General features: G+C 56.4%; 2 protein-coding genes across 8 annotated transcripts in view; both read right to left on the bottom strand.

Moving 5' to 3' along the window:
* The window catches only part of ENG (endoglin), a 33,289-nt gene extending 27,947 nt beyond the window's left edge, over nucleotides 1–5,342 (bottom strand). For 2 of the 4 annotated variants that reach the window (XM_027614817.2, XM_027614820.2), the window contains exon 1: nucleotides 4,910–5,341. In XM_027614817.2, coding sequence (XP_027470618.1) covers nucleotides 4,910–4,976 — 67 coding nt within the window. In that variant the 5' untranslated portion in view covers nucleotides 4,977–5,341. Of the gene's footprint in view, nucleotides 1–3,002; nucleotides 3,059–4,909 lie in introns of those variants that run through there. The other 2 variants (XM_027614818.2, XM_027614819.2) reach the window with 2 other exon arrangements.
* A 9,120-nt stretch (nucleotides 5,343–14,462) lies between these two features.
* AK1 (adenylate kinase 1) lies at nucleotides 14,463–23,059 on the bottom strand. 4 transcript variants are annotated; one of them, XM_027616834.1, is made up of 7 exons: nucleotides 22,974–23,059; nucleotides 20,120–20,158; nucleotides 18,565–18,600; nucleotides 18,220–18,383; nucleotides 17,397–17,513; nucleotides 14,936–15,127; nucleotides 14,463–14,698 (listed from the first exon to the last, which is right to left on the bottom strand). In XM_027616834.1, the coding sequence occupies exons 2-7, from the start codon at nucleotides 20,124–20,126 to the stop codon at nucleotides 14,630–14,632; spliced, it is 585 nt and encodes a 194-aa protein (XP_027472635.1). In that variant the 5' UTR covers nucleotides 20,127–20,158; nucleotides 22,974–23,059; the 3' UTR covers nucleotides 14,463–14,629. The 4 variants fall into 4 exon arrangements, with proteins under 4 accessions (XP_027472635.1, XP_027472636.1, XP_027472637.1 ...); XM_027616835.1 differs by lacking the exon at nucleotides 22,974–23,059 and adding an exon at nucleotides 20,312–20,329; XM_027616836.1 differs by lacking the exons at nucleotides 20,120–20,158; nucleotides 22,974–23,059 and adding an exon at nucleotides 18,879–18,993 and having other exon boundaries at nucleotides 17,472–17,513.
* Between the last annotated feature and the right edge of the window lie 2,569 nt (nucleotides 23,060–25,628).

Genomic DNA, 25,628 nt, shown 5'->3' with positions numbered 1-25,628 from the left:
AAATAAAATCTTAAAAAAAAAAAAAGTGCAGGGGCACCTGGGTGGCTCAGTCGTTAAAGTGTCTGCCTTCAGCTCAGGTCATGATCCTAGGGTCCTGGGATGGAGCCTAGCGTCGGGCTCCTTGCTCAGCGGGGAGCCTGCTTCTCCTTCTCCCTCTGCCACTTGCCCTGCTTGTGCTCTCTCTCAAATAAATGAATAAAATCTTAACAAAAGTGCAATGATCTGATGGATGCCAAGGCTCAGCTCCTGATTCTGCCACCTTCCAGCTTCCTCTCTGTGCCTCAGTGTTATTATCTGTACAATGGGGATGATGGCAATCACAATAGCTTACTCATCGAGTTGCTGCAAATGTTGGTCGGATGACACCTGCACAGCGCTCAGCAGGCTTGTGATGCATGAAGAGGCTCAGGACTGGCAACTGCTCTCATGAGAACTTATGCCCACCGGGGAGAGGTGAGCTCTTCCTCCACACACACCTCATTCCCTGCGGCTGCCCTGCTTGCTCCCAGACCAACGGTCTTCCTTTACTTGACCTCTTGGTCAACTTCTGTTCAACCTTCAAAACCCTGTTGTGAATGTCGTCTTGTCAGGACTGATCTGGTGGCACTCCAGCTGTGAGGGCCAGTGTCAGGGCAAGAAGGGGAATCAAACCTCATCTTCCCCCAGGCAGTATGATGCGATGGTTCGACCCAGGGCGCAAGCCCCAGCTGCTCCTTCCTGGGCTGTTACTTGGGCAAATTTCTTCACCTGCCTGTGCCCCAGCCTCCTCAGCTGTGCCATGGGGGAGACAGGAGTGTCTGCTTCACTGGGCTTTTGTGAAGGTTAAGGTTAAGACATTTGCCTCTTCACCTCCATCCCTACCCCACGTATGAAGCCAGCTCAGCCCTGGAGGATGGTCCTCTTCAGCCTGCAGGGCTGATGTCCCAAAGCCGGGGCTGGAGCTGGGTCTTAGTGTCACTCTCCGTCTGGCTGAGATGAGAGAGAATCTCAACGGTCATGTCCTCACCACCCCCAGGGGCTCATCTCTCCTGGCTCACACAGCTCCTCTTTTACCTCCTGGCAAGTGGGAAGCTGCCCTGAAGTGCGGGCTCTAAGAGACGGGCATTTGTGGTCTCTGTCCGGTGTCACTTGTCCCCTCTCTGGAGAGGCCCAGACCCCCAGCACAGGGCTCCAAGTCCCGCCTCTGTCCCTCCAGCGAAGGCTTGTCCACACTCCGCAGACACGCTTTGATCCCAGCCACCCAACATGAGCCTCAAATCCCAGCACCCCCACTTCTGGGACTCTATCCAAGTGAAATACTCCAAGATACAGGAAGAGGTGCATGTACCAAAAGCGTGCACGGTGGTGGTATTTATAACTAGCCTCAGTGGGGAAACCACCTAGATATTCAGCAATAAGGGATTTGTTAGACAAGCGACGGGATGGCACATCTAAGGGACAGAACATTCCGGAACCACAAGGGGACAGTTATGGGGTCTACCTGACAACATAGAAACTTTCTGGGTCATGAGAAGGGTCCCCCAAGACTCCCAAATGTTGATCCATCTGCATTAAAATTACCTTAAAGAGCTAGACGAAAGCTAGTAGGCAACCCACCTAACAATGCCTATGTTAATGATGGAACTTGGGAAGTGATCTTTTTTTCCTCCTTATCTGTTTTCTTTGAGTAGACTTAAGTGACTATATAATCAAATTGCTCTTTAAAAATCTACATGTTTGCTCTTTAAAAAAAAATATCCCAACGTGGCAAAAAAAGTGTCTTTAGAGACAATTCCCTAGAGAAAGCTTGTGCTGGAGAACAGAGACCTCGGGATTGTCCCCACGTGTACCATGCACTGTTCCTTTTTTTTTTTTTTTTTTAAGATTTTATTTATTTGACACAGAGAGAGAGAGAGAGAGAGAGATAGTGAAAGAGAGAGCACAAGCAGAGGGAGTGGCAGGCAGAGGGAGAGGGAGAAGCAGGCTTTCCACTGAGCAGGGAGCCCGACGCGGGGCTCGATCCCAGGACCCCGGGATCATGACCTGAGCCGAAGGCAGACGCTTAACCGACTGAGCCACCCGGCACCCCTGTTCCTATTTTATTCTGGCAGTAATGGAGTCACTGCTTTGGGAGCACCTAACGCTGGGTCCCAGACATCCGTGCACAATAGTATAGATCCAAATTCAGCTTTTTCTCGGTTTTGACTGGTATTTCACTGAATACCAATTCTTTTGCTAGGGCCCAGGCTGATGGACATTTGGGTGGTTTCCAGTTGGGTTTTTGTTACAGGCACCTATGGACTATATGGATCTTGACAGACTTGGGCAAGTAACTCCAAAAGGCTGAAGGTTGAGCCGGTACACAGGCTAGGGTATTAAGAGATTCTGCCAAGCTGTGTTCCCAGAAGGCTGGACCACTCTTGGACCTGTTTTGGACCCATTTTTACCCTCTCCGGCCTGACTGAGGATGCCTGGGTCACTCCCATCCTCCACCCCAGCGTGGAGATCTGGGTTCCACACCCTGACCCGGGCCTCCGTCTGCCCTCCAAGGGCCTCAGTTTCCCAGACTGTCAAAGAGTTGGGCTGGATGGTTTGGAATGTCCTTGAATCCTATGATCACTGGGATACTGGTACCCACTCCCAGGAGCAGACTGATAAATTATCAGTTTTTCCAACTGGCTATTAAACATAGCCATTATTAAAAATTAAATTTTGGGGGGCACCTGGGTGGCTCAGTAGGTTAAGGTTCTGCCTTCGGCTCAGGTCATGATCCTAGAGTCCTGGGATAGAGACCCATATTAGGCTCCCTGCTCAGTGGAGAGTCTGCTTCTTCCTCGCCCTCTGCCCCTTCCCCTGCTAGTTCTCTCTCTCTCTCTCTCTAATAACATCTTTTTTAAAAATTGAATTTGGGGGCACCTGGCTGGCTCAGTCAATGGAGCATGTGACTCTTGACCTCAGGGTTGTAGGTTCAAGCCCCACATTGGGTGTACGGATTACTTAAAAAAAATAAAATCTTGGGGCACCTGGGTGGCTCAGTTGGTTGAGCATATGCCTTCGGCTCAGGTCATGATCCCAGGGTCCTGGGATTGAGCCCCGCATCGGGCTCTCTGCTCGGCAAGAAGTCTGGTTCTCCTTCTCCCTCTGCCTGCCGCTCTGCCTACTTCTGCTCTCTCTCTGTGTCAAATAAATAAATAAAATATTAAAAAATAAACAAATAAAATCTTAAAAAAATTAAATTGTATAAGCTTAAAAATAAAGTGTATTTTAAAAACGGTAATAAATATCAAAACTAATTACTTCCTAATTATTTTACTATATTCTATGCTCTTGGGGTCAGATGTCTGTTGCATCTGTGTGGTAGAAATATCGGGCAAAGGTCCTGGGGACACTGCATCCCAACTGCAAGCTTGGTGAGCTGGTAGCTTGAAATCAGCCATGTGGGAACATTTACACCCTGGACATTAACAAATACTATCCCCAACGCCCTCCACCCCTGTTGTTCATTATTTGCCAGCACACCACTGCCTTCCATCCTATAAAACCAGACCCTAAAGATCTACAGGGATCTTCCTCTGATGATGACAAAGATGGCAGTGTTATCAAGCTAGAAATGTGGGAGAGGTGGGAGAAAGGCAGGGCAGCCTTCAGGCCTGTTGTGGAGCTCAGGTGGGCTTCTGTCTGAGCTGTGTGAACTTGGCAGATCACAGCCTCCACTTACTGTAAAATGGGGCGATACAGGCAGCCATCTTACGGGGTTGCCAGAAGTTATATGGGGGCGGGGAGGTGCACATTACACGTGGTTAGGAGCCACAAGTCTAGGGTCAAATCTGTGCTAGGTCACTTAGTGTCTGCGACAGTTCCCTGTGATCCGTGAGGCAGTCGTAGAGGTTTAGAGACCAAGGACTAGGGGCTTTAAAATGCCACAAGGTGGGATCAGGTAGGGAGGCGGCCACCGTTGTGCTCTTCCCCTATGTTCTCCCCCGACTCCCAACACCAGATTCTTTAGAGAGTTTCTGGATGTGCCATGGGTGAAGGGGTGCCCATAGGGCTGTCCTGTGGCTTTAGGTGGGTGAGGGGCAGACACAGCAAGGCCCACATGAATGGCATGAAGATATGGGAGTCCCCAGCTCCTCATGGCCTCTCATCTGGTCAGTTTCGGAAGGCTGCAGAGCCATGACTGCCTGGAAGAACCCCCAGGCTGAGCCGCCCCCACAGAACCCTTAGTCTGGGCCTGTGTCCCCACCCTGCCGCATTCTTGAAGAAGAGAGGGTGAGTCGAGGCAGAGAGCGAGAGCTAAGTTCAAGAGTGTTCTGGGTGCCACTCACAGGCCCCGGGGAAGTGAGAGGCAGGAATTTAAAGCTAATCATAAAGCCACAATAACAACACAGAATCCTCCAGCCTGCTCCGGAGCTCTACAAGCACGGCCTCACGGCCACCCCCCACAACAGCCCCCGAAGAGTTCCATTCCCATCCCCGCTTTGCTCAGCGGCCCAAAGGCAGTCCCCCAATATCACACCGCGAGGAAGTAACCATGTGAGATTTGAACCAAGAGCCCTAGTGCGGACTGTGAATCCACACGCCCTCCTTCCCACAGGTTCCTCAGATGGGAACCTTAAGGCCCAGAGAGGGCAGGAGACCCTCCCAGGGCTGCACAGCACTCTCGGACCTGGGCTTCCTGGGGGAGAAACTGGACAGAGCTGGGAGGGCAGAGGCCGGGGTTAAGGCAAATAACTCATGCCCATTTGCTTGAGACGTTTAGGGCTGAAAGGTCTTTGTCTTGCCAAACCGGGGTGGTTGGTCACCCTATGGTGTCCACCTTGGGCTGTCCAAACCCCCCTGGACAGCCCCACTGGGCATGAGGTCAGGACCAGGGTAGAGGCCAGGAACACTTGGGGCCGAGTCTCCCCACCTGGGGTCCCTGGACACCTACTTGTGGGCCTGGGGCTGCAGACGGCCAGCAGTAGGGCAACGACCAGGGGAAGCGTGCGGCGGTCCATGCTGTCCACCAGGGGGTCTGTGCGCTGGGCCTTATCCGGTGTCCAGGGGCAGGGCTGCGGGCGGGCGTGGGGGCCGGCGTGGGCGCGAGCGGGGACCCAAGGGGAACAGGCAGCCGGAGCGACGGCGTCCCTGCTCCAGCCTTCTGAGGTGGCGGCCGAGAGGTCAGGAGAAGTGGGCACGGGGGCGCAGGGCCGGGCCGGGGGTCGCTGGCCGAAGGATGAGCGGGGAGGGGGTGCTGGGCTCCTGCGGACGGCAGCTGCGGCAGGAGTCCCGGCCTGGGGATGCGGCTGGAAGCTGGGGTATGACCGGCAGCGGTGGGGAGCTCCCGGCTCATCCAGCCTGGCCCGGGGAGGCAGGAAATGCGCTTCCTTAGAGAAGGGGCCGGGCCAGGCGGCCTGCCAGGCGGGGAGAGGAAGTGCCGCAGGCTTTGTCGCTGGGTGGGGGGCCCGGTTGGGGGGGGCAGGCAGTGGGGTGGGAGGGCCCAGGCTCCAGGCTGGTCTCCTCACACACCCCACCCTCTCCAGGGCCGGCTGGTGGGGCGCATCTGGCAGCCCCCAGGGGGCAGATGAAAACAATCACCCTACCAGCCCACCGAGGAGACCTTTCAGAGGCCAAACCCTGACCAAGGAGGCTCAGGTGGAGCTCATAGCCCCTTGAACTCAGTTGTTCCCATTTTGCAGATGAGAAAACAGAGGCCTGATGGGGTGAGATAATTGGCCCCAAAAGATGGTGGAGCTGGGATTTGAACAGGTGTCATCAAGCACCAAAAGTGGCTTACATAAGCCTGATACTGGCTCGTCATTCCTTGCTTTGCAGGCAGGGAAACTGAGGCCCCGGACAGGGAAGGAACGCTCCCAAATGGCAGCTGGGGTTGAGGTCTCAGGGCCCAGGGAGGACAGGGGAACGTTGGGTCTGCCCCCTCCGTGGGTGGAAAATCCCCCAGGGACATAGGACAGCCCCAAATGAAAGCGGGACACTCTTTAACAGCGTTTCTGAAGTCAGATGGCCCTGGATTCAAAGCCCTGCTCTCCTTGCTCTGAGCTACGAGACCTCGAGCAAGGTTCCACAACCTTCGGGCACCCTGTTTGTAAATTGGGCACAATGGTGCTTTCTTGGCCAGGCGGCTGTGAGATTTGGGGAGGTCCGAGCACTATGGCGCTGAGCTTGGGCCCGGCCCAGGAAGCACTCCCCACATCAGTGCTTCCTCAGCCTGGGAGAAAATGCCAGAACTGCCTCTTGTTCGTTCTGCAAACAGTAAGCGCCAACTGTGTGCACACCATGGCGTTGGCCCCGGGTAGCACCTAGGGTCAGGCCAAGGGAGCTCAGAGGAAGCAGCCTGAGCTGCCTGGCCTCTGAAGGACTGGGTGAGTCGGGGGAGAGGCGTGGAAGAAGGGGGTAAAGAAGGTGCATTGGCAGGGGACCAGCCCCAGCAAAGGCGCAGAGGCAGGAAGTGGTTGGACCACTGTGGGACATGCAGGGGGTGTGGTGGGGACAGGAAGCCTGGAGAGGCAGACTCTGGCCCAGCTCTGGGGGGGCGGGGGGGTGCCTTGAATGAAGGCCAGGGGGTATCATGGAGGGTTCTGGGGCGGAAGGTGCTGGCTTTGAGAAGACAAGCCGTGCTGCACGCTGGCAGGACCCACAGACGGGATGGAGCCCGGAGGCCCTTCTCTTTATCCTTGTCCTGGGTCACAGATGGAGAAATGGCGTGCCATTTCTCCCCCGCCCAGGGGGGGAGGAGAAGGCCGGAGCCCTGGGTGCCTCTGGAGGGAGCAGAGCAGGAGTGTATTTGTCTCTGCAGGAGCTGAGAGGGGGTGGGAAGGGTGGGCGTGGCTCCTTGGGTGGGGGTTGGGGGAAGGTTCACCGCCCAGCCCTGGAGCTGCCTGGCCAGGCACGGGTGTGGGTCATGGGAGCCCCCTCCATGTCCTGCAAGTGGGAAGGCCGTGATGGGGAGGATGGGGCCATCCCCTGCCCAGCGGCTTCTCTGCCTGTTCCTGGGGGCGCAGAGATGGGGAGGTGGGCACGCCCAGGCAGAGGGCGGGGATGATGGAGGGGGCTGTGAGGCTCCCCAGGCCCCAGGACCTCAGAACAGGGTCTGTACCTCAGGGACAGTTAATCCAGCCCCAGGGGCTGAACTCCCCAGGGCACCAGGCCCCGCCCTAGGCTGTCACCTTATCAGCTCTGAATCCTCACAGCCACCCCTGGAGGCCAGTGACATTAAACCATTTACAGAAGAGGAACCCCAGGCTCCCTGGAATTTACATGACCCCCAGCAGGAAAGTGGAGACCTCAGGGCTGCCTGGCTCCAAGCTCACCTCCTTCTCTGCTACATGTGGAGAAGACCCATGTCGCCGTGGCTGCGGGTGTCACAGGGTGCGGAGCATCCGGGGCCATAGCAGGGACCCCATGGGAGGCTCCCCCCGAAAATTCCTCCCTCCCACTTCCCCCCATGCTGCACAATCCATCGCCATGCACGTTCTAAACAAGCCCCACTGGATTCTCTAGAAAGCAGGGGAAGCTACAGGCAGACCCAAGGAAGAACTTTCAGGGACAGAAAAAACTACGAGCAGTTACAGGAGGGCCTGGAGCCCTGACCCCGGAGACCTTGTGGAGGAAGAAAGAGGTTGGGACCCCCCCATCTGTGGAGAGGAGGTCACCCCAGGCCCCCCCACCACGCCATAGCCTGTGTGGAGTCCTGTTGTGTGAGTCTCTCCGCTTGACTAGAAGGCCCTTGAGGAGGGACTCTGCTACATCTGCACCGCTGTGGCCCCAGCAGAGAGCCCAGGACACTTTGGACCTTAAGATACCTTTATTGAAAGGGCACCTGGGTGGCTCAGATGGTTAAGCGTCTGCCTTTCGCTCAGGTCATGATCCCAGGATCCTGGGATTGAGTCCCGCATCGGGCTCCCTGCTCAGCGGGGAGCCTGCTTCTCCCTCTGCTTCTCTCTCTCTCTCTCTCTCTGTCTCTCATGAATAAATTAATAAAATCTTTAAAAAAAAAAAAAAAAAAAGATACCTTTATTGAAAGCACGAAGTACCCAGGAAGGTAAGGCAAGAGTGGGGGCCATGGAGGCACAGGGAAACTGAGGTACAAAGAGGCACGTCTTGCTAGTCTTCCCAGTGGAAAAGGCCCGTCCTCGTCTGGGGCGCCTATCCCTGGGAAGCTTGACGGTCATATGGTCTCACAGCTGGGGACAGACCTTGGGTTGGCTATCTTCCATCTCCATCTCGATGGACGCATCTACTGCCTCTCATCCCCCGCAGCCCTGCACAGATAACAGGGAGGGGGAAGGAGGAGGAGGAGGGCTTTCATTCCTCTGGCTCCTTCCCTGTAGAATTACTGTAAATTAGTGGCCTCCCTCCACCGAAGGCCACAGCCCTGACCAGGCCCTCTCTAGGCCAAGGGTGGTCATGGCCCACACTGCCGTCCCTTGTGGTTTCCCTACACCCTGTCCACACCTGGGTAAACAGACCCTTCATTAAATTCTCAAATTATCCCATTGGAGCGTGCCATCTGTTTCCTGTTGGGGCTCTGACTGATACAAATGCTTTCAGGTGCCGCCTCGCCACACGCCAAGGAGACATGTGGCCAATGGCCAGGGCCCTGTGCCCCGACCCCACAGTGGGCAGGTGCACAAATTCTGCTCCTTCCTCCTCCTGGCTGGCTGGGAAGGCCAGGGCTACAGGAAGGGACGGAGCACGTCTACCCTGGCCACTAGCCACAGGAGGAATTTTAGGCAGTCCCTGGGGAAGCCCCCAGGCGGCTGTCTGTCTCCAGCACCGGCCTGGAGCCAGGGGCTGCTGAGGACATCAGGGCCAAACCCACAAGAACAAGGGAGAAAGTGGGTACACAGAAAAGAGAGCACGGGACTGGGAGTCAGGGTATCCAGGCTCTGTCTCAGGTGGCTTTAGGCAAGCCTTTTCTATGCTCTGGGTCTCATCTTTCTTCATCTGCACCATGGGAGGACAGCCTGCTGGCCTGGAGAAGCTTAAAGTCCAGGACAAGAATCAGAATCACTCCACCATTAACCAGCTTGTCCAGTCCTGTGCCAAGTGCCAACTTACAGCCACCTAATGGCCTGAGACTGTCGCGTGTCCATTTTACAGTGCAGGAAACTGAGACTCAAGTGTGCATGACAACAGGGTTGGGGAGAAGCAGAGGATAATAATTCAGGTCTGAGCCCGTATTTCATCCCTTGGCTTCCAGAACATTCCGTCTTGTTCTTCCCCCTTCCCTGGTCACCTTATCTGCCTCCTTACTCATTCCTCCTCATCCTCCCAGGCTTGGCCCCTGGGCCTCTTCCCTTCTGTTTACCCTCGTTCCCAGGTCAGGTTTTCACAAACCTTTGGGACCATTACCTTGTGTCCCAGCACACACCCCGAGACTCAGACTCAAACAATCGCAACATTCTGTGAACCTATATATGCCCTTACGATACGCATTCATCTTGTCTCATTTCCTTTCCAATACTGATCACAAGCCACTCTATCGATTTCATCACCCACCAGCAGGTCTTGCCCATAAAATATGATGCCTTGCTTCCCTGCTATTCCAGCTGTGGGTCTTAGCATCTCCTGAGAGCTTCTCTCTGGCCCTGCCCCAGACCTGCTGACTCAGAACCTACATTTTACCAAGACCCCCAGGGCATCTGTGTGCACATTAAGTTTGACAAGTGCTGTTCTGGGTGCCCTCATCCAGACAAATGGCTTTAAGTACCATCTACATAGACTGATGGCTCCCAGACTTCTACTCTCCTCCTGGCTCCAGGCTCCTGGGTGTAACTTAAGCAGCTCAGACCTCATGTGTCCAGAACCACGTTCTGTTGCCTCTGTGCCAACTGTTCCCGTCTTGGTGCCTCCATCTCAGACCCTGACAGACCCCTCCTCTCATTGCTCAAGCCTTGAGGGGTTCTTGACTCCCACACCCTTCCTCCAACCAACAAGCGAAACTTGGCGGCGGCTCTCCCAGTTTTCCAGTGTTTGTGGGGCTCCCACCACCCCATAGCTACCACCCTGGTCACCAGCAGCACCTCCTAGAATATGGCAGTCACCTCCTTAGGGAGTTCCCTTGCTGCCACCCTTACCCCAGCCCATTCTGCACACAGTAAAAGGGGGCTATTAAAGTTGAGCCAAGTTCCATCCCTCCTGCTCAGCACCCATCTTGGGTCACCGTCTCATTCGGCGTAAAAGCCAGAGCCCCTCAAATGGCCAGCAAGGCTTCCCCTGTCCCTTCTCCAACCTCATCTTCTGTTCTGCTCCCCCTCGATCCCCACACTCCAGCCACGCTGGCCTCCTTGCTATTCCTGGAGTGTGCCAAACACACACCCACCTCAGGGCCTTTGCACTTGCTATTCCCTCTCCTTGAAACACTCTCCCCCTAGACAACCACAGGGCTTTAAGTCACGGATCCAATGTCGCATGGTCCGTGAGGACTTCCCTGGCCATTGCATTTAAAATAGCCCCCTCCCCACACCAGCGATTGGTCTCCATCTGACACACTATATATTGTTTTTTTTGGTCTGTCTCCCTCTCTAGAACAGAAGTTCCATGAGGGCGAAGGCCTTGCTTTGTTTGCTGCCCCATCCCCATCACTTCAAATAGCGCCTGGCCTGTGGGAGGTGTTTGAGAAATACTGTCAGAATAAATGAGTGGGCTAGCAGCTTGAGGTTGCATACGCTGTGATTCTGAGGCCTCAGGGTGTGGGTGTTGGAGGCATGTTGAGCCAAGGACAAGGCCTCTGATGAGGGGGAATCATTCCCTAAGGGGACATGGTGGTCACAAGGGTCAGTGGTCCTGCCAGACTGCTCTGTTCTAGAAGAGAGAAGTCCCTCAGGGTTTCTTTCTCATTCCCCAAGGACAAGTCCAGGTACCTGCTGCTTCCCAAATGTTGGCCTTTCTGATGAAACCCACTCCCCAAGGTCCAAAGAACCCATGAGCACCACGTAGGAGGCAGAATTCCACTGGGTCAGGATTCTAGAAACTCTATGTTGTAAGGCTCAGTGTTCGTAGGAAGAAAACTGAGGCCCACGAAGGGGAGAGACTCACCCAGCACTCCATGAACCATGGAGGGCAACACAGGCAGGAGATCCTGTACCAGAACCCCAAGAAAGGGGCAGAAGCCCAAGAGGCAGGTGAGGGTCGAGCCCGGTGCCCCTGCCTTGCTGTGTGACCTGGGACAAGTCACACAACCTCTCTGGGTCAGCTTCCCCAGCGAGGAAGCTCTGTGCTCACAGGCCGCACATGTGCAGTAGGACTCTGGCCCCCCACCCCTCCGAAGCCCCCCCCCCCCACTGTGGAGCTGCCAGGCCTTCCTGTTTACTTGAGGCCCCTCTCGAGGCTGGGAGGCGGCAGCCTTGGCCTCCTCTGCTCCCCGCTTCCTTCCTCTCCCACTTCAGCGCCTCCGGCCAGGCCGTCAGGGCCCTCCAGGCCAAGACTTAGGGGCGCAGTCTGGGGGGGGGCATCTGAGGCCACCACCTCCGCAGAGCATTCTCTCTCTCTCTGAGACCCTGAGGTCTCTGGCTGGTCAGAATGTTCCGGCACTTTGGGACAAGCCGTTGCCTGGGGCATCCCTAGAGACGTGAAGAGTGTGACAATTGCGGTATCTCCCGCCTGGTCACAATGCCACGCCCACCTCCCAGCCCACAGGAGCAGATGAGCAGGCGTTCGCTGATCCTACAGACACCCCCTCCTCCCCACCCCCGGCAGCCAGGCCTCCGCTGAGCAGGCTCTCCATGAGCTACCCAAAGTGTGGGCCACGGACCAGCAGCCAAGCCTCACCGGTCAGGGCAGCCCTGCTGAAGCAGAATCAGCTTTTTAAGCAGAGCCAGGAGCTTTGCGTGCCCTTGTAGGCTGGACACGCTGCAGTCCTGGCCCCCTGCCTGGTTTTAACGGCCTTCCTGAGCCTCACCTCTTAGGTGCTCTTGCCCCAAAGGCTGAGCCTGAATCCATGAAGGCTTTACAACTAACTTCCAGTTTACAAGAAATTTAGGAAATGGAGGAGCAAGTTGGACGACACCAGGAGGAAGCAAAGGGTGAATCTGGAAAGAGCTCTCTGCAGGACAGTTGTCATAACAAGGATTCTAGGTTGAAAGAGTTCTGACAGATATCACAACCAAGGGCGGCCTGTGATCCTGGGTTGTACCCTGATTTGAACAAAGACACATTTTGGGGACAATTGGGCAAAATTGCATGTGGGCTGATTATTATAAATTACAAAATCAGCATTAACTTAGTGTTATGGAAACTCTGAGCTGTGGTTTTGAAGGAAGATGCCCTTATTTTGTAGAATCATACTTTAGGGGTGAAGTTTTTTTTCTTCATATCTGTAATTTACTGCAAATACTTTGTCAAAAGTCAAACAATAATTTAGGAAATATAGGGAAATGACAGAAGTTACTAAATGTTGCTGATGGGGGTTCATTATATTATTTCCTCTAATTTTCAGTTTGTTTGAAATTTTTCATTAAAGAAACTTTCTTTAAATTTTTTTTTTTAATTTTAGAGAGAGAGCATGCATGGGGGGAGTGGGGAAGGGAGAGAGAATCCTCAAGCAGACTCCCTGCTGTGTGCTGAGGCTGACGCAGGGCCCTGAGATCATGACCTGAGCCAAAATCAAGATTCAGATGCTTAACCGACTGAGCCACCCAAGCGCCCCCCCAAAAAAACTCCTGAGCCTCCCATTGCCCTTAGGGGAGAGACTAGGTACTTGGGTCAGCATTCAAGGCCCCACAAATCTGGCCCCTCCAGGCTTGTCTCTTGCTCCTGCACCCCCTCTCACCTGCATTCCATCTAACAGGCCTCTGTGGCTCTTCAGAGCTCTCCCCTCCACCCCTCCATGACCTCTCTCACGGGGAAGTGAGCTCCTAGGTGTCTACAAGGCCCGGCTCCAGAGCTCCACGTCAAGGAACCAGCTGCACGACGGAAACCCTCGAAGGAAGGTCTGTGGTGGCAAGGATGGGGTGGCGGTTACTAGACCTTTTACATTTCTGTGTTTTGGTTGTTTTTTTTTTTCCCCCAAGTTTTCAACTTGTTAAGTGAACAAGGTGATTCTGTGGCGAACAGTAGTTTGGGTCAGCCTTAGGTTCTCATTAAACTGGGACACACCTGAATCGATGAAGCTATAATTAAAAAAAAAAGATCACGAAGATGCTCCTGTCAGGTGAGTTCTCTAGCTCTTTATCATCTTTGGCGTGTCTTCTCCACTCCTCCTCACTTGATCTGGACAATCCTGAGCTAGAAGATGGGGGTTGTGTGTGTATTAGTCCGCTCGGACAGATGTGACATGGAGACCCAGAGGTGGTAGGTCACGGAGCAATTGGGGCTCCCCTGCACACCCCAGCTGGCCTGGGGAACAGAGACCAGGGGCAGAGGACTTCCCCATGCCCACCCAGCCCGGAAGGCTCATCCCCGCACGATGCCTGCCTTCTCCTACCTCCCCTGTGCTCTCACTTATTTGTCTTCTTCTTTCAAAAGACTCACTTTTATAACTTAAATATGTTTATTTTAAAGGAAAGTTTAAGTAACGTGGACGGAAAACCAGCCACACTTGCCATAAATAAAAGGGGACACAGCATGGGCATAATCAGCCCCACATGGGGCCTTGTTCCGGCCAGGTGTGGCCCACTGAAGGCCCTCCTGGTTCTAAAGGGACTCAGCTGGGGCTGGGACAGGTGTTAAGGACACGTGAGCACCAAGTTGAGCCTTTCTCGGTGATGAGGTCACAGTGAAACAACAGGAAAGGGAAGATGGTTCTCCCCTGGGGGATTCTGGGGCACCCTCCCCAAAGCACCCCAGCCCTGCTCATCTCCAAGGCCACTCTGGTCTCGGCTCCCACGGCCATGGTGATTGCCAGCCTTACAGCCCCGATTGGTGTGTTCTTGTCCTCACCTTGAGGGGTGGGGGTTGCAGGGGGCATGGACCCTAACTCAGATTTGGAAATGGGCTCAGAAAGGGCAGGTGGTGACCTGTCCAGGGACGTACGGTGGGAGGCCCTCCGTGTCTCACCTCCTCAGGGAGGTACTGCTGACCATTCAATCTCGATGCCCTTTTCAGACCCTCAGAGCTTCTTGTGCCCAGGAAGCCAATTCCTTGCCCACCCAGACAGCTGACGTGCGCCATCCTCACTGCCCGGGAAGCACCCCCCCAGCCCATGACCTAGCTTCCTGCTGCACACAGGCCCCAGGGGCGTGAAGCGCAGAGAACATGCTCAGAGAGATGAGGAGTCAGGGCCAAGGCCACCCAGCAAGGATTTGGAGGAACCCAGGTCGGGGCCCAGCTGTGCCTCACTGTCAGTCCCCGAGAACAAGGATCCTGCCTCAGTCACCCTGGAGCCCCAGGCCCGGCATGCCCTGGGTGAGGAAGGGCCCTGGGTCTTCCCGTGGTAGTGGGGGTGGGGGGGAACAGCTGGCTCAGGTGGGCTGAGGGGCTAGGAGAGGCCATACCACGTGGATCAACTCCAGTGAAAGCAAAGAAAAAGGAATAAAACCGAATGTCCTTGGAAATGCCTTTAGTGCTTGGCTGTCCATGAAAACAGGATAAAGTGGCTTCCTCTGTCTGTGCTCCAGCCGGGCAGGGTGGAGGCGCTGAGCGCAGGCCAGGACAGCCTCAGGCAGGACAGGGGTGGGGCGGGGCTCGGTTGGGGAAGGGCTCCGTGCTGCTACTTGAGGGCATCCAGGTGGGTGCAGACTTGGGAGAAGACACTGTCCACCGAGCCTTCGGCATTGACCTGTGGGGAGATGGCCGGGAGGGCAGAGACGATGGGAAGGGCTGGGTGGGCCCCACCAAGGCAGGGGCTCACTTCCCCCAGAGGCCTGGCCTGGCTCTCTGAGCCCAGCCACAGGGGGACAGCAGCCCATCACCGAGCCAGTGGGGAGACCAAGGCCTGGCCCAAGGTCACCGGAATTTTGGCCACCCCAGGCAAAAACCCGTTTCTAGGGCTACCCGCGGCCTACAGGGGGCGCACCTTGCGTACGATGCCCCGTTTCTCATAAAAGGTGATGACAGGTTCCGTGGCTTTGTAATAGGTCTCCAACCGCTTCTTGATGGTCTCCTCATTGTCATCCACTCGCCCGCTGGTCTCCCCGCGCTTCAGGAGCCGCTGGGTCATGGTCTCCGGGCCTGCGTCCACATACAGCAGCAGTGTGGGCTGTCCGATCTGCGGGCGGAGCGGTACTCATAGGGGCCCCATTCCGGCCCCCTGGGGCCACCTCCTCCCCATGCTCCCGAGTCAGAGGCCCCACCTGAGACCCACTCAGACCTCCGAGCCCTTCCCCAAGGCAGCCTGAGGGACCTTGCAAAAACCACTCCCCTGCTCCCAACCTCTCCCATAGCTCCCCAGTGCCCTCAGAAGAGAGCCTCCCGCCCTCCTCCTCTCGTGTTTCCCACTCCTTCGCTCTTCTTGCTTCGGCCACACTGACTCTCTGTAGTCTGGGCTCTCGCCCACCTCCTCCCATGCCCGGCCTTTGCTCATGCCAGGAACCCTTACCTCGATACAAAGTGCCGGCCTTCAGATTTGAACAAAAATCTCATTCGTCCGGGGCAGTCTTCCTGGATGCCACCCCCACCACCATCCCCAGCTCCCTGGGACACCCTCTTCAGTCCCCTCTCCTTCTTCACCCAGAATGCCTCAGGAGGCCTCTGGTTATTTACTCAGTGTCCCTCTCCCCTGCCAGGCCAGGAGCCCCTGAGGGCAGCAAGGCATCTCATTGGAATAAGCGTTTCATCCACCGCAAAGGGCAGGAAGGAACAAGGCTGACCTGTCTTCCTTCGGCGAGGCCCTGATGCCCCCTGGTGTCCAGATCTGAGAAGACCAGGTGCCCGCACCCTTGGAGGCCATGGCAGGGCTGGGCCCTGTGCGGAGCCCACAGCCCACAGAGCGCCCACAACAGCCCCAGGAGGGAAGGAGGCTTTTAGTAATCTCATTTTCCAGATGTGGCCCTGAGGGTCGGAGGTGACATCACACAGCTGGTACATGTGTGTCATGACAAGGACACGCTTTGAGGCTGCCTAGCACCTGACCACAGTGTCCATGGCCTCCTAGTCTGGCGGAAACCCAGCCCACTTCCGTTTTAACGATAGGGAAACTGAGGCCCACAGCAGGGTAGACACTTTCCTGAGGTCCTGCAGGCACTTAAAGGTTGGAACATAAAATCTTCTACCTCTGGATGAGGCTCAAACTACGGAAGCCCAAGAAGGCCCCAGCCTCACAGGCTTGGGAAGTGGGGATTGGGGGTTTGGTCCCACCCCAGCCTATTGGGATGCCTGGTCCTCCCCACGACGCTGGGAAGGAGTCCCTCTGCCAAGAAGCCCTCCTTGAGCCAGCCCCACCCCTCGCCTCCCCCCACTTGCAGCTCTGTTTCCCTAGTATGACCTGTGACCGCAGAGGTATGGGGGTGTGTGTGTGTATGTGTGTGCCCATGCATGTGCATGCGTGTACATCCATGTGTATAAGTGTGCTGTGTCCACACGCATGCATCGCATGAGTACATGTATGTGCATTGCCAGGTGTGTGCACACGTGTGTGCTCTGTATGTGCGCGCATATACATGAGCTTGTGTGCCTGTGTTTGGGAGCAGTGCCCCCACCCTGTTTTCCTGCTGGGCATCTGTTTCAGGCAGCTCGGAGCCATCATCCTTGAGGCCTACTTTTTTTTTTTTAAAGATTTTATTTATTTGACAGAGAGAGCACAAGCAGAGGGAGAGAGAGGGAGAAGCAGGCTCCCTGCTGAGCAAGGAGCCCAATGTGGGACTCGATCCCAGGACCCTGGAATCATGACCTGGGCCGAAGGCAGCCACTTAACTGAGCCACCCAGGCGTTCCTGAGGCCTACTTTTTCCGGTCAGACTCCCCGTGGCCCATGGAAGGAGACTGGACTCCTTGGCCTCAGCGGTCTCCAGCCAGGCCTGAACCCCCTATCCCACAGCAGTCCTGGTTGCCCTGCCCCTAGATTCTGTTCTCCCCACACCAGCCTGACCCTTCCAGCCCTGTCCATCCTGCTCCCTGCCCCTCTGACTATGGGTTTATAAGGTGCCAAGTCCCACTTTGGAAGGGTACATTCTCTCTAATTGCATTCTGCTCCTTAAGGCAGCTGTTGCCAACCGTGTCCCCCCATTTTGCAAATGGGGACACTGATGAGGTTCAAGGAGGCAGAACGATTGGCCAAAGGCCTGTTGAGCTGGAACCTGAGCCCAGGTTTGTGAGCTCCCCAGCCTGTGCTTCCTCTCCCTCTAGAGTTTTCTTCTAGACTTCTAGAAAGACTTCTAGAAACTCTTCCCCAGTTTCCCTCCTTACCCTTCTCCCCACTCTGACCCCACAATTAGTCTCTCTCTCTCTCTCTGCCCAAAACTCTGTCTGGCCATCATGGCAGCCTCTGCCTGGCCACCCCACATCACAGCCGCAAAACGTACCCAGCAGGTTGCACCTTACCCTCCGCTCAAACTCCTCTCCCTGCTGTACCTCCCGAGGGTAGCCATCAATCAGGAAGCCTTTGGAAGTATCTACCTTGGCCACCATGGCATCTCGGAGCATGTCCAACACTGTCTCCTGGGGGCACAGGAAAACATGGAGAGGTCATGAGCTCCTTTCCCCACCTCTTCCTCCAGGCCTCTGCCCTAATAAAGATGTTCCAAACAAGCCTCCCTCTCCAGGAAGCCTCCTTTGAATGTGAAGGCTTGACTGGTTGATCAAACCCTTCATGCATCCATCCATTCATTCAATAATACTGACGCAACCCCATCCTCCCCGCCAGCTCCTGTCCAGGGCCCCAGGGACACCACTGAACGAAGCAGACCTTCCTCAAAAAGCTCACAGTGTGGTGAGGTTGATTTAGCAATTTCCAAGCATGACGCAGGTTGAATGGGCAAAGAAGGAGGCCTTCTGGAGTTATAAAATGAGCGGGTCTAAGCTCAAATCTGTGGAGCCAGGGAGGTCTGAAAGCTGAGGAGGAAAGAACATTCCAGGCAGGAAGGAATCTGATGAGATCGACAGGACGGAAAGGCCAGGGCAGCCGGAAGGTGGAGAGCCGGGGGGGTGAGTGGGCGGTGTGGGGCTGAAGGGGTCGGCAGGGGCAGGGGTCCTAGAAGCTCCGGGAGCTTCTAGAAGGAATTTCCTGCCAAGGGCAATGGGGACTGGAGCCATAAGTGTTTGGAGCCAGGGAAGATCAAGGCAGCATCGCCAGGGCATCCTGGGCTTTGCTGGCGGGAGCCCACTCGGGGCCACCATCACCCCCCACCCCACCGGGCCCACTCACCAGTGGCACCAGCTGCCCCTTCTCCATGATTTCCGACAGCATCTTGCCCCTGGCCGAGCCCGAGCTGACCTCGGCCCGCAGGAGGTCCCCGGTGGAGAGGTGGGTGTAGCCGTACTTCTGGACAATCTTCTCACACTGGGTGCCCTTCCCTGAGCCGGGCCCTCCTGCAAGCGCCCACCCATTCAGAAGCCCCGCGAAACGGGGGCCACCGCGGGGCGAGGATCTGCCCGCACCACCCAGCGGAGGAGGGGCAGAGCCCAGGGTGCAGCCCCAGGCCCAGGCTCCCACCAGCTCCTGCAAAGCACCTCCCTGCTTGCTGCCTAACCCCGCCTGCCTTGGACTCACCCACCACAAAGATGATCTTGGCTTTCTTCAGCTTCTCTGTGGGACGGAAAAGGGGAGCAGAGTTCAGTGACTCACTTGACAAAGAGCCCGAAGCACCTCTGCAGTCCAGGCCTGTGCCGGGCCTCAGGCCTCAGGCTCCTGCCCCGACTGACCAGCGATGGGCTGAGCAAAGCTCAGCGGTCAGGGAGGAGAGGGTGTTCCAGGCAAAGGCCTGGAGGCTACAGACTTGGCACAGGCTGAGGACAACTCCGAGGGGCTCAGATGCCGACCCTCACAGCCCCTCCCCAGGGGGTGGCTGGGCAGCAGCGGGTCACCTCTGGCCTTAGAGTCTTCCGCGGTGCGGCGGCTTCCTGAGCAGCAGACCCCCATGGTCCCGTTCTCCCGCGTCCCTTCCCCTTCCCCTCCCAGGCCCTGGGCCTGCCCATTGCCCGCCTTCCCTGGGCAGTACAATTACGGAGGTGGCAACCACAACATATGTTGCCCTGGAGACAGTTGCCAGGGAAAAGGGCTGCGGTGGGCATGGAGAGCCCTCGCCCAGAGAGGGAGGCGAACTCCTGCTCCAGCCTCTGCCTCACCAGCCCTCAGAACTCAGCAAGGCCACAGCTTGGCCGCACAAGGGAAACTGAGGCCTAGGGAGGCAGGGGCCTGCTCCGAGGATGCCAGACCCAGAACGGGAAGCCGGGCCCTCTTCCCAGGCGGCCCGGCCTTCCCCTCACTGGGTCACCTTAGGAAAGGAGTCTCCACCCCTCTCTGGCTCTCTGTTCCCTCGCCACTGAGGAAGGCTTGGCAGCTCCCAGGGGCCCCCTGGCCCTGCGGCTGGAGGCCTAGAGGAACTGTCAGGAGAAGCGCTTCTCCCGTGGGCTCCCATCACTGCCTGCCAAGTGCTGGGTACCACCTGGAGGCGGGGGAGGCCACAGCCCTCGGGCAGCTGATGTTTGGGGCCCAAGGGGTGGAAGGGTGACAGCCGGCTCAGGCAGCAGCAGCAGGCTCCTTTAAGAGCCGCCCAGGCCGAGGCACAAGGCCAAGGATGGGGCGGTGATACTGGCAGGAGGCGGGCCAGCCAGGCGCTCTGCTGGCCACATGCCTCCCTCCAGGTCCCGGGCCCGCAGCAGCCAGGAGCGCCCAAGAGATCCTTAAGACCCACCCCCTCTGGACAATGGAGAAACTGAGTCCCACAGAGGGGTTGGACCTTGCTGCGTCCTTGTTAGGCTTGGCATTTGCACACTTGGGGCCTCTCCCCAGGGCTAGCCTCCCCTTGCCAGCACCCACCCTTTCTAGAAAGAGGCAGGGACTCAGCTCTATAAATACCAGCGTAGGAGGTGAGCTATGGGGCCCTCAGGAGCCTCAAGGAGGCCTCTTTGCTTCTAAAATTAATCTTGGAGCTGGCAGATCCCGTGAGATGCCTGAGGAGGATGCTGGAGGCTCCAAGACAGGCCCCTCTGGCAGCCAGAGAACCTCCTCCAACCCTTCCCAGAATGTCTCCTGAAAGCACACCCCCTTAACAGACGGGCACACTGAGGCCCAGGCTGCGAGCAGCAAAGAAGAGCCTCGGTACCTTCCATCCTGCTGAGGTCCGGGGAGCCGAGTCAGCGCACTGCAAGAAAGGGCACAGGTGGGGCAGGTGAGGGGGCCTTCCCAACACCCCATCCCCCTCCTCCCCAGCCCCTCGGTGTGTGCCAGGCCCTGACGCTCCCCAGGGTACAGGGCATGGAGGGCCCTGAAGGTTGGGTGACCTTGGGAAGGTCACCTTTCCTCGGTGTGCTTCCACTGTTACAAAAGGGCAGCAACCCCCTCCCGTCCACCTCTTCCCGCCGGAGGAGCCAGGTGGCGAGGACAGTCCTGAGGGACAGAAACAGTGGCGTCAGCAACTGCTGAGCTGTTCCCCTTGCCAGTCCCAGAAAACAGGCGTCTGCCCAACACCTTGGAGACGCTCCCCAGGGCCAGGAGGAAAGCTCTGTGGAGGCTGGAGGTGGGAAGAGGGATTGGATCTGCGTGTGTCTTCATCCCGGATGGGGTTGGGATGAAGATGCTCAAAGGGACACAGAGGTCTGAGGGGGAGGAAGCTGCAGGAGCTGCTCAAGGGACACAGCCCTGTAGAGGTTTCATGGGGGACGGGGCACCCCCAGGCTCTCACCCCCCCATATGACCCTTGCCCCCTCGCCCCCTTGAGGATCTTGCTCTACCACCTGCCTTCTCCTCAGCAAGTGAGTTAACCCCACCCCCTCCAGGACCCCACTCTGCTTCAACCGCTCCTTCCACCTAGAATTGCCACCTCCACACCCACCCGCTCTCCCCAAGGCCACCAGCGACCAACACAGTCACTCTTGCCTTGACCTTTGACGCCAGACCCTCGGTCGGCTTTCCCCCTGCCTGGCGTTCCCCCAACCGCAGGCCCTCACTCCACCCTCACAATGCTGACTTCAGGTTCCCAGGACCCCTGTCTCTGCCCAGCCAGCCCTGGCCTCCCTCCCCAGCCCCATAGGTCTACAGTCCCTGGACAGGCCTGAAGTCCCCACACACCCTCCCGTGTCCCCAGGTCCACACCCTGTTGCCCAACCAAAGGCCCCAGTGTGCGCAAACACCCTTCTCCCACACCCCACTTCCACCCTGCACACGCACATCCCAACTCTCTCTCCAGCCTGTGTGCTCACCACCACTTCCTTATTGCAAGTGGGGCGCCTGGCCACTGCCCCAGCCTCCCATGGGTCTCCCTACCTCCATACCCCACCAGGCAATCTGCAGGATTCTCTCTGGTAAGCATCAGACCACATCGCTCACCTGCTTAAAACCCTTCCAACAAGTGGCCGCCTAGCTCCCAAGGTAAAGCCTGGGTCCCTAACATGGATGACAGGGTCCAACAACCTCTACCCACCCTCTGCGGCCTTAACAGCCACCGCTTGAACTGCTTGGAGCTTCCTCGCCCACTACGACCGTGTCCCACCTCCAGGCCCTGGCTACTGTTGCACCTGATGCCTGGATGCCTTTCCCCAGGTGCTTCTGGCTAGGACTCAGTTCAGGTGTCACCTCCTTCAGGAAGTCTTCCTGGACTCTGTCCTCCACTCCCACACTAGCAGTTGCCTCCTTCGAAAGCCCCCAGCGTCACACATGCCACATGTTACTGGACCCCTCTGTTGTACCACTGGCCTGTGTGCCCCACGGGACTGGGCCTGGCCCCGGGCTAAGCATAGGGCTGGGGACCTCACGCTGTGCTCACAGCTGTCTTGGAAGGGATTTGAGGCTTGAAGAGGAGGGGAGACTTGCCCCAGAGCCTGGCTAGGGTCAAACTCGGGCTGCATTTTCTGCTGCTTTAGGCCTGGCACCTAGTAGGTCTTTAGGCAGCTTTGCTGACTGTCCCGCCACTTGTGGGGCATGAATTATAGGCCCTTTCCTGCTGAGTGTGCTCAAGGAAGGGTAGAGCTGCCAAGGCCCCACAGCAGCAGCCAAGGGAGGAGGACGGTCCCCAGGCCAGAGAGAGCCTGAGGTGACACCCTGCGGAGTGGCCTCCCACCCACCTTGCCCTGCCTCCTCCCAGTAACCTAAGCCCCTCTGTCCGGCTGGCACCTGCTACTTCCTTGGTCCAAAATAACTTGGGTGGTGAGGCCTCACAGAAGCCAGGGGTCCAGGACAGAGTTGGGTTACCGGCTCAGCACCCAGGCCTTACAAGGCCCGCGGATCCAGGCTGCAGCAACTCCTCTCGTGACTGGGTGGTCTGCCCAGGGGCCTGGGGAACTGAGGCCCAGAGGGACAGCCACTGAAGGGCTCATCCCTCAGCTGTGTGACCTTGGGCAGCTGGTGTCCCCTCTCTGGGCCTGCACCCTCCAGGCCCTGTCCTGCTGCTGCTGGAGACTCCTGAGTGGATATCTGAGCAGTGCTCAGGAAAGCTCCCATGTGTTGGCCCCAGGGGCTCCCTTAGAGCCCCCTCCCTTTCAGGAGGCTGGGGCAGGGGGCCAAACATCCAGGGGGCTTCCTGTCCCCCCAGCACTCAAAATGGCATGGCAGGATAGCTCCTCCAATCTCATAGGAGCCCCGCCAGGTCCTCCAGGGCAGGGCGTGCGGCCACAGCCCCCTTCCCTGGGCCCCAGCTGGGACGTGCCAAGGGCAGGGACCTGGAGCCCCAGCGCCAGGAGTGCCAGCCTGGACAAAGGGGCGACTGTGTAGGAAGCTAGGAGGGACTGCAGCACACACCTCCCGACGCGGGCACACGCAGGGTGGCACAAATAGCCAGAGCAGAGCCTGGGAAGACCAGACGGGCGAATCCCCACGGATCCCAGCACCCATACAGACACAGTCGCACAAACCCCAAGGATGCCCGGACACACACAGACCCGCGGCCCCAGGCGCGCGCGGCTCCCCCACCCCCCGCAGAGGCGCCCCCCCGCGCCCGGACACGCACGCGGGCACACACTGACCTGGGGGAGGGGTGCGGCGGGCGCCGGGGCCAGTGGTGCCCTGCCCGTCCTCGCCCGCCGCCCGCAAAGGCGACTATTTATAAGGCTGTCAGCAGCGCGCAGCATGCCGGGAGCCAGCGCTCGGCGGCGAGGGCAGGGAGGGAGGGAAGGAAGGAGGGAGGGAGAGCGGCCTGGGAGGGAGGGGGGCCTGGACCCGGGTGAGCCCCGATGGGAAGCCAGAGCAAGGCCGCCGCCCCCCACCGTGCAACCCCAGGTGGCTGAGCCTGCAGGGTTTTCTCCCGTCCTGCCTGACCTCCCGTGTGCCCACAGCGCTGCAGGGGAACGGGACCGGGTTTCCCGTATGACAGCTGGGGAAACTGAGACCCAGAGAGAAGAGACTCTTTGCACAAAATCCCTCGGCAAATTGTTGGCAGAGAGAGGACCCAGTGCGGGAGGCAGCCCATGCGTGGATTCTGGGGGCTTTGCCAGGCCAGTCCCCCCACCCCTCCTTAGATCCTGCCCGGAGGCCCCTGGGCCGACACCCACCCAGAACTCCTCCTCACCGGTTAGAAGGGGCCCAAGAAGGCCTCTGGGACTGAAACTCTCTCAGGACCCCAAAGACCATCCAGGTACCCGTTTCTCAGCTAGGGGTTGTGTAGAAGATTATAAAAAATCAGCTCTGCCTTCATCACACTGCCAGGCAGCCCCCAAGAGGTGAGCACGAGGAGGTGGGACATTCAGAATGCTGAATGGGATGTGGGTACCCGGGTGGGGGGCCGGCAATCCTGAAAAAAAGAACAGCTCCCGTGAATGAGCACTCACTGTGCCGGGCACTGGGCAGAGTGCTGGGCTCATACTGGGTCTGCGAATCCTTAAACCTGGAGGAAAGCGAGGGTCACATCTGTAAAATAGACGCCCCACCCTGAACCTGTGCAGAACCTCTGAACCTGAAATCTCGTTTCGGGCCGGAAACTTCATCCGATTTTTGACACAGGGACTTCTGAACTATTGAACTGGACAAGGGCTTATGACAGAACACAGAGCTGCTGCACCCCCATTCTTTTTTTTTCCCTAAAGATTTTATTTATTTGATAAGAGAGAGCATAAGCAGGGGGAGCGGGAGCGGGAGAGGGAGAAGCAGACCCCCACCAAGCAAGGAGCCCGCCGCCATGGAGTTCGATCCCAGGACCTTGGGATCATGACCTGAGCCGAAGGCAGACGCTTAACTGACAGAGCCACCCAGGCACCCCTCCACGCCCATTCTTGATAAAAATCGGATATTTTCCTAGTAACTGTCCTCACGTAAAAGAAACCTGATGTACTGTAAAATGTCATTCTCTCTTCCAACCATAATGTTTGGAAAACAATTTGTGTGGTCTTCCTAATACTTCTGCAATTTGCTAATGAAGACCCCTGGCTTTTACTCCTCAACGGGACACAATTTGGGTTGCTCCCTAAATTTATGCTCCCCAAATTACAGTTCTCAGACCCCCATTTTGTGTGGGCACAAAATGTGTACAGGATGGTTCTCCAGTGCCAGTGGGGCCTGACTGATGGGAGCAATCAATGGTGGTGCAGCCAGGCTGGGGTGGGGTGGGACTCTGCAGTTCGCGTCCACAAGAGAAAGGAAGACAGAGGTCTGTGTGGCTGGCTGCCCAAGCAAAAGAAATAGGCAAAGAGCCCAGTGAAAATAATTCTAAACATGCAGGGGCGTGTGTGTGTGTGTGTGTGTGTGTGTGTGTGTGTGTGTGTAAAATCTATTCCTACGGGTTTTTGGTTTTTGGTTTTTTTTTTTTTTAACGTCTCTGAAATCATGTTGTCTTATAATCAAATCCATGGTATCTTTAAGTTGATGAAAGGAAGCAGAACAGAGGGGGCGGGATGGGGGGTGTGACCATGACCCCCTGGAGGAGGTGGAACTTTCACTTCTTACTTAGAGGCTGGCTGGCTGGCTGGTTTGCTTTCTTTCTAAAAATAAAACAAGCACCTATTACTTTATACATAAAACAATTTTAACACGGATGTACCTTGAGGACATGATGCTAACTGAAATAAACCAGTCACAAAAAGACAAATATTGTATACTACTGATATGAGGTATCTAGAGTGCTCAAATTCATAGAAACAGAAAGCAGAATGGCAACCAGGGGCTGGGTGGGGAAGGGGAAATTCAGAGTTACTGTTTCATAGATTTTGACTTTCAGACACGTGAGATGAGAAAGTTCTGGAGATGTTTTACAACAAGGTAAGTGTACTTAACACTCCCAAACTGTACACTTAAAAACGGGTATGTAGTAAATTTTATGCGGTTTTTACCACAATAAAAGGAAGTTTTAAAATCTTAAAAACTGGGGTGAAAAAAACAATTTTAAGTACCTATTTTATTCTGCATTCTTGTCTCAGCCATATTGAAGTTTCTGTGAAAAACACAATTTTGCTTTTTTATAATTCTATTTGAGCAAGTTACACGTTCAATGAGCTCTCCAACCAACCAAATTTCTGTGTCTGAGTACTTTTTTTATTTTGTTTGTGTATGACCTGTGGATTTTCTGCCAATGCTGGGATATTGAAGTGTCAGGATTCTTTTCCCCAGCAGCAACTTAAAAAAAAAAAAAAGGAAAAAGGCAGGGAGGAAAAAGGGAAGGACAGCAGGGGGAGGGGGAAAGGGAAAAAAAC

Source organism: Zalophus californianus, chromosome 13 (assembly GCF_009762305.2).
Source record: "Zalophus californianus isolate mZalCal1 chromosome 13, mZalCal1.pri.v2, whole genome shotgun sequence".
NCBI classification, from domain to species: domain Eukaryota; kingdom Metazoa; phylum Chordata; class Mammalia; order Carnivora; family Otariidae; genus Zalophus; species Zalophus californianus.
Note: the sequence above shows the minus strand (reverse complement) of the source record. Positions and strands in the feature narration are given on the sequence as shown.